The sequence below is a fragment of the Neofelis nebulosa genome, chromosome 2, assembly GCF_028018385.1.
Source record: "Neofelis nebulosa isolate mNeoNeb1 chromosome 2, mNeoNeb1.pri, whole genome shotgun sequence".
NCBI classification, from domain to species: domain Eukaryota; kingdom Metazoa; phylum Chordata; class Mammalia; order Carnivora; family Felidae; genus Neofelis; species Neofelis nebulosa.
This window is the reverse complement of record NC_080783.1, coordinates 198930983-198943544: the sequence shown is the minus strand read 5'-3', so window position 1 is coordinate 198943544 and position 12562 is coordinate 198930983. Positions and strand designations below refer to the sequence as shown.

General features: G+C 41.9%; 1 protein-coding gene across 22 annotated transcripts in view; it reads right to left on the bottom strand.

The window, feature by feature from the left end:
• Positions 1-12562, bottom strand: part of PUM1 (pumilio RNA binding family member 1) — a 134409-nt gene that overhangs the window by 71299 nt on the left and 50548 nt on the right. For 12 of the 22 annotated variants that reach the window (XM_058718304.1, XM_058718305.1, XM_058718295.1 and 9 more), the window contains exons 4-5: positions 3281-3389; positions 2129-2307 (exon numbers count right to left, since the gene is read on the bottom strand). The exons of 6 other annotated variants lie outside the window; for them this stretch is intronic. In XM_058718304.1, the coding sequence (XP_058574287.1) occupies positions 2129-2307; positions 3281-3389 (288 nt within the window). The remainder of the gene's footprint in view (positions 1-2128; positions 2308-3280; positions 3390-12562) is intronic. 4 more of the 22 variants (XM_058718313.1, XM_058718312.1, XM_058718296.1 and 1 more) reach the window with 3 other exon arrangements.

Sequence of the window (12562 nt, the reverse complement as noted above, 5' to 3'; positions counted from 1 at the left end):
TGCTTTGTCATGAGATTAACGGAGGGAATAAATGCTTAAAAGAGAGAAGCAGGCAAAAATCGCAGTAATTCAGTCCCAGTGTTTTATCTGTCTCCTGATTCCAATTATTTTTCTACCTGCTTCCAAACTTTACAGTAACCCAGGCATGTGCCTCCTGGCTAATACCCAAGAATTAGAAACTGGGCACACACATGATAGAGAATTTATGGCAGGAGGCATACAGGATCCAGTTCACCACACTAACAACTTATCTATGCGCAATACCAACCTTTCTCCTACGATAAATAACTAAATAAAAGTTATACACAGAAATTAGCAGGCAACGCTTCCTGGGAAATCTGTGCTCGTGAGACAGGGAAAGTGTGAGGGCAGAAGAAGAGGTGAACCGGGGATAGGTGAACGAAGAGAAGAAGTAACACCATCCTTCCCACGGGACAAGAAGGAAACGATCATTTTGCCCAAACCCATTCCTCACATTCAAGGGTAGATCTTATTTTTCCCAAGTAGTCTCTTGGGAAGGTTCAAATAAAGAAGGCTTTTCCTACCTGATCCACAAGCCACTAAACCTGACCTATGTCTTTGCAAGGTCAAAAGACCCAGAAGCGATCGGGTCAGCTTTGGAATGACCAGGACTCAAGACTCAAGACAAAAGCCGCAGTTTAGTCCCTTCATCACCCTAAGGGTTTTTATAAAAATAAAAGATCCTCTTCTGGCTAAATTCCTCACATCAAATTTCTAGGTGTGAAGCTGGGAGAAATCCAGAACATCCTCTTACAGGAGTTCATTTTTTCTGGGTTTTCTGTAGAATTAAGAGCTCCAGCCACATGGCAAGTGTCAATGTTAGCTGAAGCATCGTCTTTGACATGCCTAGAATAAAGCTAACTCCACGTGGATTCTGGGTACTTTAAATGTCACCTGTTCTCTTCACACCAACCACGTCAACAATCATTCATTTCATGTCCACTAACATACTGAAGAATTGTACTTGACACATAAGGAAGCTTCACCAAAAATGATACCCTACTACTCTAAAGAAGTTTCAAGTGGAATGAGGAAAAGAGGACCAAGCCTCTGATACCCAGCAACAGATACATGGCAATAAAAATACTGATCATAAATGCTGTAAGGTAAAGTGAGATCGTTATGGAGGCAAAATTATTAACAGGATTTGGGGAAAAGAAGGTCTTTTATAAGACTGCCAAAAACAGTATTAGCCAAAAAAGACTTCACAGAGAAAGGATTCTGAAAACATACAAAGCAAGTCGAGTCAGAAGGAAAGGAGGGAAAACAGATTCAGGCTGCCTTTCATGACCTTCCTGGCTGTGACACGGAATATAAAACCAGTCACAGAACACATTTGAGGAAGACTCAAATGGAAATTCAAGGTAAGACTTCTAGATCTAGAAAGTTGATGACAAGAAAGAACCAGTTTTGAGAAAGAAAGGCTACCAAAGATGCTTGAGAAAGACTGCCTAAGACGTAAAGGGGAAGAGGCTATAGACAGAGGAACTGCTTTGGCAACAACTGAGCATCACAGAGGTCAAACGATGATCAATCCCCTCCCCCCACCCCTGCCCCCACAAAAGTGTGCAGATCTGGAACTAACAGACATTCTAATGTCCTGACAGGCAAGGTACAAGAGGCAAAGCTGTTCAAAGAGGGCCAAAGACCATACCATAATTAAAGCCTAGCTAGCAAAATAAGAATGGTCCTACATATCTGGTCCACTTTAAAGATTTCTGGGTTTTGGCAAATCGCTGCTCTCGGATCTATTCCCAGCTTCAGCTTTCTTATTTTAATTCCTTCTGTTTTTACTTTGTTTGTTTGTCTGTCTGTCTGTTTGTTTTAAACCAAAAATGTCTTCTGATAGACCAAGGAACTGAGAACTAGATTTCGGTTCTACCTCACATCATTATCAATGTATCCCCCAAAAAAACATCATGTCTCTGTTTTTAAAAAGTTCAGTGTACATCTCCTACTGTGTTTGCAGACATCGAATTGCAATAAAAGTGTTTTAAAATACACTGTAATTAGTGCTGTGAATATCTAAGGAAACTAAACAGGCATGTTTTGCTTTAGGGGGGGAAAAAAAGAGAGATATAGGAACAAGTTCCTCAAGCCAACTTACAAATCCTCCTTTTCTTAGACAGGAATCGCCCGGGGATGAGCTCAACACATACTCCACCATGCTAACGCCTAGTCCCCCACTCTCCGACCGTGGGGACAGTACAGAATTGACCTCACTGTTCACATGGAAACTCTGACCAGGTCTTCTCTGCACCATGATTGGCTGGGAAACTGAATGATCTACAAAAAAGATACACAAGCATGATACAGTGCAGCCAGAGGCTCAAACAAATTATGAGTGATGTCTCATGGATAAACCAATGACTGGGAATCAGGAAGCCTGCCATGGTCAGGTGAGCCAAAACCTCCTATTGTGTTTTTCCCTAAGTATAAATTCTACATAAACTAAGGAAAACGGAACACACTCCTCATATATCCAGGACAGCAGAACAATACAGCAGTTCACATAACTGGTTTACCTAGGTATAGTGGATAAATTGTTTACCCCTTTCAAGTAGCAGAATTTCTTTTTAATATATTTTATTAGTAATATTACTGAAACAAAATGTGATTTTACTGCCCTTTTTAAAACCAACAACATAATTTGATATTTTCTGATGACTCACTGTCATCCGAGGTTCCATTTTTACATTGCGCTGTAACACAGCACGTTGGCTTTTTGGGATTTCCGTCTCCTTCCTCCCTATCCTCTGTTATTTCTTTCTGCTGTCAGTGTGTGCCTCTACAGGTCCTCCCCATCCCTCTTCAGGGGTAGTCTGTCAGAAGAGCATCCGTGCCCAGTAACTTGATTTGGCCCCAACCACATTTACAAATAGATCATCCCATACACAGTACACAGGGGGGCAAGGGGAGGAAAAAGAAACATGAACTTCAAATGGCAGGCATGGATTTTCTAATTCCGAGTATGTTGACAGCAGTACAGAACAAGAAGTTATAGCTGAAATTACGGTCATTTCAAACAGACCACTCCCCTGTGGCTAGCACTTCAATAAAATATTGAAGATTTGATTTTGTGTTAATTATGTTTTAATAAATTACATCATATAAGCTCCTTCATGGCAATTATACTAAAGGACAGGACATTGCTTGACATGCTTATGTCACTGATGTGAAATTCATGACTTGCCAATTGCTGAGGAAAGGAGCTCTAAGACAGGCATAAATCACAGTACAGATGCTAGATCTAGATTACCTGATGTTCCCCAGGCACTGTCTCGCCATTGATCACCCAGGAATATTCCTTTTGGTCCATCTTTGCTGGATTCATCTGTTTCCCAAAACTTTTTACCTGGCAAGAGCTGCTGCAAATTAAAAATAATAGATGCTTTTAAAGAATTCATAAAGGATGAAAGTACAGCAGTCAACACTTTCTTTCAGACAAGGTACTGCAGATGCTCATGTGCTCTGGAGGGCTTTACTCGCAGTGTTCTGACTACACAGACTGTGGTCAGAGCACTACTGTATATTTGGTAAAAGTCACAGAGAGGCCTAAGGCCAGGAGGGGCCACAGATCAACCCACCACAATAGAGGCTCAGCTTAAATATCTAGAATTATCCATTTAACCTATGCCAAGATTTTATGGGGGGCAGGGGAAAGGGGAGTAATATTAGACCTATTAGTTAAATACTTGCTAAGAAGACTCCTTTTTAAAAAGAATGTACCTACAACTACTAACACACTCCTTTGCCTACATGTGTACTAACTGGCTGTACAAAGTTACTCAAGCTGGGGCATGAACTCAGACCCCAGCCATGGAATGCTAGAGGCAAAACTCACCTCCTTCGTACAGAAGACCGTGTTAACCAAAACATTTTCATCACCAGAAAGAAAAAACAAGCAAAATCTTCCCAACCACAACATTAACCTATTCCAAGATCTTGGGAAGACAGAACAGCCAATTTCCCCATTACTGGAAGGGAAATAAAACCTCCTATCCTCAGTTAATTTTAACAAAACTTAATAATATCATTAAAGTGACTTCACAAAACACTCCATGCTTCACAGAAATGTATACATCACTGGCCCTAAACCAATATGAGAACTTTAAACCGGCTGTGACCAAAGAAATGCAAAGTACCATTTAAGCAAAACCAGTACAGTTTTGCCCAAGAGCAAAGCATTAGCGACCAGGGTCAGTTACAAAGTGAAATTCCACTGGAATTCCATCATTCTTCATTTTGGTCATCAGCTTTACTCACTAAAATGTCCCCCTTATTTCCTCTAAGTATGTTTTCACTTCAGCTACTACTAGTCAGACAAGAAAGACAGAAGTTTGAGACAGTAATCGCTGCTTTTGAGCATAAAAGAAGCACCTGGAGAGTTGAAGTTCTCAGAGGAACAGAATCAAAAATCAGAAAGCAAAATATTTGCTCTCCTCCTTGATAATAAAGGTTTGCCTTTCCAATTTATAACCCATACCACAGCGATAATGGGGGAATAACTCAACTTTGCCGTCACTGAAATCAATCTCGGCTTTCCAAATCTGGATTCTGGGTTTCTCAGCGTAATTTCAATTCTGTCTCTATACATCTGCCTGGCAGACCTGGGTTACAACCTGGTCAAAGCCGTTTCCCACACACTTTTCTCTTCAGGCCCTAATCTGTTATTTTCTAATCTAGCAAGATCGTGTCAAAAGACACATCTTGGTCTGGCATTCAGTAAGCTTACGTTTACTTGAAGATGAACAGTTATAAGCAGTCGGTGCCTAGAATGCCTCGTGGGTTCATTCTCTGAGGGAAACAAGGACAGACAGAGCTGGTCTGTTAATCTGAGATGGGGGCAGGGGTGGGGGGAATGGCGGGTGGGCAGAAGGGAGAGCTAAGCAGTGGGGTCAGAAGCAGTGGCGTCAGGAAGTCCTGGACTAGACGACTTCGATGTGTCCTGGGACAAACTGAACTGCCCTAGGCCTCATTCTTTCTGTACTGATGATGGAAATAATTTTCAGGTTGTGATGATTAGAGATGTTGTTGAGGAGTGCCTAGCACAATGCCCACCACACAGCAGGTTTTCAATAAATGTATTCAGTGTTATCACGCCAGGGCAAAATAGCTGTAAATCACAGAAAGGACACTGAAAATTAACGTGAACTACTCAAGCACAATTCAAGAATTCTTGTTTTTAAACTTATTTTTCTTCTTTTAGTCTCAAAAATGGCCTCTCACAAGATTACAAGTATTTCCCTATTGGTTGTATCTTTTCCAACTAAAATTGTGATTTTTCTCCTGCATTTTGTAGGTGGTGTGAACACACAGGAGTCTATGTCAACTTCTCTTTTGCGTACAAGAAAGAATGAAAGCAGAAGGGACACCTCACTTACTGGTTAATTTCCATATAATAGTGGATGTTTTCCACATAATGATGGAAAGAGAGCAAAGGTCATCAAAAAAAAAAAAAAATGGCCAAGGGGCACCTGAGTGGCTCAGTTGGTTAAACGACTGACTTCTGCTCATATCACGATCTTGTGGTTCATGAGTTCAAGCCCCACATCTGGCTCTGTGCTGACAGCTCAGAGCCTGGAGCCTGTTTTGGATTCTGTGTCTCCCTCGCTCTCTGCCCCTCCCCCCTCGTGCGCACGCGCACGCGCGCTCTCTCTCTCTCTCTCTCCCCCTCAAAAAGAAACATAATTTGTCTTTTAAAGAGTCAAAATGGCGCTCATCACTCTCCACACAAATATGGAAATCTTTACTGAGAACTCAAGGAAAAGCTTCTTTGAATATCAGCCTCCGTATGCAAATACAGTCCGTCGGTAATTCGTCAAACTGCCGACAAAGCAGCAGCCCTTGAACTCAAGGCTTCAAAAATGACTTCTGGAATCCTGTCACCTTTCACTATAGCTTGCCAGGCTGTCATAACATAACATACAAAGCCAGCAAAGCAGGTGAACATGTAAGCAAGGCTGGTTCCAGGCCAAATTCTCTCAAAAGGAAACAACACAACAGACATGTAGAAAGGTGCTAGAAAGTGGAGCTTTTACTTCGAAGTAGTAACAGATGCAACAAGTCTCAAAGGAACGAATACACACCCAAAACCCCAAGACCCTTGTCAGGTACCGAGAGGCAACCATGTCTCCATTAGCAATCAGGTAAATGCAAACCCTCCACAGAGACCAGGAACAGCGCAAGAAGTCCTAGAAGTCCACGTGCTCTGGCAAAGTAGTAGCGAGGAGGTCGATGACCCATTATCAATGCAAACAGCTTGGCCTGAAAGGGCAAGTGTGTAAGAGATCATGAAAAAAGGGGTGGGAGAAGAAGGCGCTAGCACACCGATTCTGGGAGGGAAAGAGACGGAACCAAGTTGCAAGAGTGCTCTCCAAATGGGAAGAAAGTTAGAATTCCACACCAAGCAACGTGGGCGTAGACGGAAGCAAACTCAGCAAAGCTCTTCAGAGTCTCGGGTCTGACACAGAACCCAGCCTTTCTCACTTTCCTCCGCAACATACCCATCCCCACCCCTCCCTTGGGTGCTCATCAGCCTCAGACTGGGACCTCTGCCTGCCGGTACTCATGCCCCTGTGTGATCCCCTCCCCTTGACTGTGGGCCGGACCTAGTGACTTGCTCCTGAGGAACAACACATGGTAAGAGGAATGGCGTGTCAGCCTCAAAATTACCTTGCAAGCAGCAAGCACTGACGACCCCTCCTGCTTGCTCTCCTGCTTGCTCACTTTGAGGAAGCTAGCTGCTACGCCGCGACCTGCCCTGCGAGAGGCCCCACGTGGCAAAACCCAAGAGAGGCCAGGGGCCATCCATCCATTAGGAACTCGGGCCCTCCGAACAACAGCCTGTTAGGAACTTAATCCCGACATCAGTCTCGCGAGTGAGCTTAAAAGCAGACCGGTCCCCCGTTGAACTCTGAGACGGCCGCAGCCCCCACTGCAATCCTGAGTGCAGCTTGGGAGGGGCCCCGAAAGAGAGGTCTTCCAAAGCCATGAGTGGGTTCCCAGCTCACAGAAACTGTGAGGTGTAAACAACTCTGTTGTTTTAGGCCTCGAGATTTTGAGGTAACGTGTCAGGTGGCAACAGGAACTCGTACAGTTGTGAATGTATTTGAATACAGCTGTTCTGATATTCAACACGTTTCTTAAGTCTGATTTCAATAGGGGCGCCCGCCTGCGTGGCTCAGTCGGTTGAGCCGACTCTCGATTTGGGCTCAGGTCACGATGCCAGGGTCGTGGGATGGAGCCCCAGACAGGGCTCGGCGCTGAGTGGGGAGCCTGCTTAACATACTCTCTCGCTTGCTCGCTTGCTCTCTCTCTCTCTCTCTCTCTCTCTGCCCTCCCCCACTTGCGCTTTCTAAATAAAGTAAGTAAGTAAGGCGCCTGGGTGGCTTGGTCAGCTAAGTGTCCGACTCTTAATTTTGGCTCTGTTCATGATCTCACGGTTCATGGGTTAGAGCCCACGCTGCATCAGGCTCTGTACTGACAGTGCGGAGCCTACTTGGGATTCTCTCTCTCCCTCCCTCTCTCTCTCTCTCAAAAATAAATAAATTTTAAAAATAAATAAATAATACAAAATCTCTTTAAAAATAAATAAAAGTTTGTTTTCAAGAAGCACTTCTCATTCCTTTTCTAGTATCTACAGTCCAAGGACTTTTGACTTTGGAAAAAATAACATGCTTTTCATTTCCCATTTTCCCCTACTTTGTCTCATAGCCCTTCTGCATTAAAAAAAAAAAAAAAAAAAAAAAAGTACTAACTTCTGCAAAATTAGATGGGCTTAGATATATTAAGCTTACCGAAAACTAGTAGCAGTCAGATATTCGAGTCAACTAAAATAACGGCATTCACCATTCAAATCTGATTAGAGTTAAAGAAGCTATAATCTACTGAATTATAAAATAAAACAAAGTGACGATGAGTATCTGTTATTTCAAATGCAACAGCAACCCCTCTGGAGGTATCATCTACAGTACTGGCTAAAACAGACTGACTGGCTCACCAACCCACTGGCATAAACACCAGGAGTTGCCAAACCTTCATTTAAGCCACACCTAAATCCAACACCAAAAATTTAAAACCAACCATTGTATGAAAAGTGAATTACTGCTTACCCCATCAAAAACTTGGAAATAAAATTGTTCTTTGACAGGAAAAAAAAAAAAAAAAGGAACAGATCACAGCAGAGGTTTACAAAATTTACTTTAAAGAAAGATTAGGCAATAAGAGGATTAAAAGATTTGACAATTCTAAAGGAAGATAACTGGAATTAGGAATTGGTCCAACAAAAGCAAAAGAGACCCAGGGAGTCAGATGTAGGCAGTATTACCCAGGTGGCAAATTTAGGGAGAGGGCATATGATGCACAGTCTATCCTCATAAAAGCAATGAATGCATCAAGCTAGATAGCAGCCTGATTACAGTAGCCACTAAAAACATCTAAGTAACTTCCCTGGCTCAGACTCTTGCTGAGCAAGCAAACTTCATATGAGAACTTGGCTCCCTCCTGTAGCCAGGCATGCTGATCACTGAACACAATTATCCTGCCCACTTGAGAGTTATTATTTCTCCTTATAAATTAGTAAACTGTATTTTGGTTTTCATATAGAAGTCTCTTGTGGTTCTGGTTAGTATAGGTCAATCCCATAATCCAATCACCTCTGAATTAGTGATCAAAATCCCTTTCAAGATCTACTAACTGAGAACCAGGACTTGGGAGGTCCCAGCATCCTCCCCAGCCAACAACAGACTTTGTACTCTTCCCTGTATCGTCCCATTAAATGGGATTCCTAGTTGCCCCAAACCCCCCAATATGTGCGTTCTCAAATCTTTGAGGGAAAAAAAAAAACAAAACACTGTTTATCCCAGTTTGAACCACAGGTTTATAAAAGAAAAGACACAGAAAGTAAAGAAATCAGTAAGCATACTCATGAGGCTTCTGGAGAACAAAAGAGAAACCAAGCACTGGTTTACAAGCAATGTTAGCCATTCGGAAAATCTCTGAATTTTGTTTGGAAACACCTTTTTTCTTTTACCATCTAACAAAAGAGACCATACACAAAGCCACACTTGCACAATCAATCACAACATTAGCCCCCACTAAGAGCCCTGTAACAGAGGTGGAGACAATAAAGTGCTGATAATATCAAGCACCTGCAGCCTTCTTATTTTAAGCAATAGTACAGTAGTAAAGCCTGCAAGGGTGCTCTGAAGTCACTTTTAAAAACCGACCTGCTTCTGAATCCCAACTGTGTGAATTTAACCCCTCTCGGCCTCAGGTTTCTTACCTATAAAATGAACTATCACGACCATTAAATGAGATCTGTGCAAAAAAGTAGTACAAGGCTGAACTCTGAGCAAGCACTCAAAAAATCGGCTGCCACTATGACTGAAGAACAAAGTGGTAACCAACAGACCTCACACTACGAATGGCTAGCCAAACGACATGCTCCTGGGGTACTCAACTAGCAGGTGTGAGCCCAGCATCACCCAGCCCGTGTGTGTGTAAATTCCATAAAATCAAGAGCCCTAACAAACCACCACAAGAAAAGCCATCATTACATCTTTGCAGAAACTAAGAGGCATGATCATTATTAAGGACTGGGTATGTCTGACCACACCACCACGAACATTTGCACAGGGAAGTATCGGTGAGGTTTTCTGATGGTCTCGATACTCAATGCACACTCCGACCGGTACTCTGTTCTCAAAAGGAATAAAATATCAGGTAACTGCGTACAGGACTCAACACTGTCTGCCTCTCAGAGCAGAAATGAAGCTTCTTAAGGAGGAGCATTCACAGGGCGCACGCTACAGCCCTACAGGCATGCTCAGGTTTGATCATGTTATCTGGCAACGCAAACTTCCAACACAAGCTGAGTTTCCTCACTGGAATGTAACCAGTGCAGGAGTCAAATACCTGATGTTTTAAACAGGTGGTGAGGTACAGGACGCCGCCCCCAATTTTTTAATCTCTTAGTACATATTCCCATTACATTCTCATGGCGTTAAAAGAATTCGACATCAACTCAGAGAAAGGACCGCTCAGAACTGACTAAAATAAAGAAGTATAATTTGTAACCACTGACAGTCACAGGTTCTAGGCAGAGTTCTGATGTGTGAACATCATGTAATTTTCAGAAAGCCCTTCTCAAAATCTTAATGCCCTACCTTACCCATGCCCTTCAGACCATACAGGGTTGCAGCCATATCAAGGAAGACAGTACATCAAGTAGTGCTTTCATAATAAATACTATGAACTACACTCAGAAAAAGCTTTAACAAGAAACGGTTTAAATACAAAATTACATGTCAATATACTTTACAAGACTTTTTTTTTTTTTTTTTTTTTTTTTTAAGGGTATATCCATTCATTCACTGTTAGGATAATTCTTTTGGAAAGGGTAAAGAAAATATATATACATCAAGAGTCATGTTCATTCCTGAGAATATATCTCAACAACAACAAAAGACTGGAATTCAAAAGAAAAGGAAAAAAACAAAACAAAACAAAACAAAAAAAAACACCTCTACATTCAAAGTACAAGACCAAAACAATCAGGAGCAAGGTAGCTGTGCTACCACAACGGAAGCTCACCCAAAACAGCCATAAAGACTCTAGGTAATGTTTACAAAATTAAAAGTAAAAGACAAAAGTGCACAGGCAAAGACCCCTTCTCCTGGTGACCCTTCCCTTCTGGATCAAGACTGGAAAGAAAAATAAAAACTGAAATCGGTGCTTGCTGGGGTGGTGACATTATGAATGACTTACTACAAAATCACGTTCATGATGATTTAGAACTGATTTTCTAACAAACAAAAATTGAGATTACAGGGGTATGGAATTCACTACAAACAAGGCATTTTCTTTTAAACATACACACTTCACTTCAACATAATCTCACAGTAACAAAAGTTAGCAGCAACTTTAAGGAGGGCCCACACTGTATGTTTCAAGTATTTTTAAGCAAGCACATAACATCTAATCCACTTTGAAACCTGTACCCTAAGTAAGGAATGTCGAACGAGTTCAATGGTGTTATCACAGCCAATTACTCTTTTCAATAGACAATAAGTATAACGAAGGTGGTGTTTTCCTCTTCATTTGCCCTTCCAGTTTAAGGAGTAGGACCTTCTCAATTCACACCTCCTGTTGATCTAGCTACTAATTAAGGAAGTGTCCTCCATTCTCTTTAAACTATTGTTCAATACTTACACGTAAAGATCACTTTTCAGTGCTAAAACGTTTCTGACTGCTTCATTTCATTCAGATCACAAAAAAACTAAGCATCAACATCTGCTATAATTTTTTCTCTATATATAACATCTCTCTACCAGGCAGATTCGAAACCTGGCACCTAGTAATTACTGCCTAAAACTGTCCATCTATGCGTCGAGATGCTTACCACTGAAAACTGATTTCCACATGAACGGTCTCTTAAGTAAGTGTCTCTTTTGGCTGAAATCTAATGTACTCCTTTTAAAAAAGAGGAATTTTTTGCATGACTATAATCATGCAGTATATAAAATTAACAGGTTTTTTGAAAAATATTTTCCAGCTATTAAGCACTTTTCATAAGTAACGTCAATAGTTACACTGAATGTCCTTTAGAAACTCTTCCGCCCCTAAAGAAATGACACAAGCCACTGAGGCCTGGCCAATGAGAGAAAATTTGCTCTCTCCCACATCTGGAAAACCGCTACTGCTCTTCTGGCTACTGAAAAATTTCAAAGCTTTCAGCATCTGAAGTACTGATGTCAAAAAGTAAAGTATTACTTGACTAGGCCCTGAAATGCACAGCCTGTAGAAGCCACTACTGGAAACAGAAGTAGTGAAAGACACTCTTCACCCTAAAAAGAAACACCTATCAGGAATCAAAGTGACACAGCTACCAGGCCTTCATTTTAAGATAAGCACACTTACGGTGTGCTTCAGACTGTTGAACTTCACAACCTCCTACAGATGAAGAAAGGAGCACTAACCTGTGACAGGACTGGTCAGGACTCCCGTACGGAGTCCGTACAGAGCGAGAAGACAGTGGGAAGGACTCTCGAACAAGAGCAGAGACAGAAAGGAAAGCACACGGGCAGGTGCCCACCAAGAAGAAAGGCATCTGGCCAGCGACAGAGGGAAGCAGTAAGGACTAGCCCAACTAGCCCAACTAGTACAGCGACCAGCGACACTCTAAGCCAACAAGCAGTAACAGGAAGGAACGTCATAAAAATTAAGTTCAGAAAATTAATCTGACATTCCTCCATAAAATGGGGGAAGGGGAAGGGGAAGTTAAATGGATGTCAGGAGGCAATAATTAGGCACGAAAGGGTAAGAGAGGGGACCTGTGGAAATCGGGCAAGGAAGATACAAACTGCCACGCAGATGCTTCTCTCGGCTTTCAAAGCATTAAAAAAATAATAATAATAACAACAACCAACAAACAAAAAAACCTATGTAATTTCAAAAGTGAGGATTCATAGCCCATTATGACAAGCAAGAATGAAGTCACTAAGTATACATAAGCCAGTCTATCACTGAAATTCTTTTA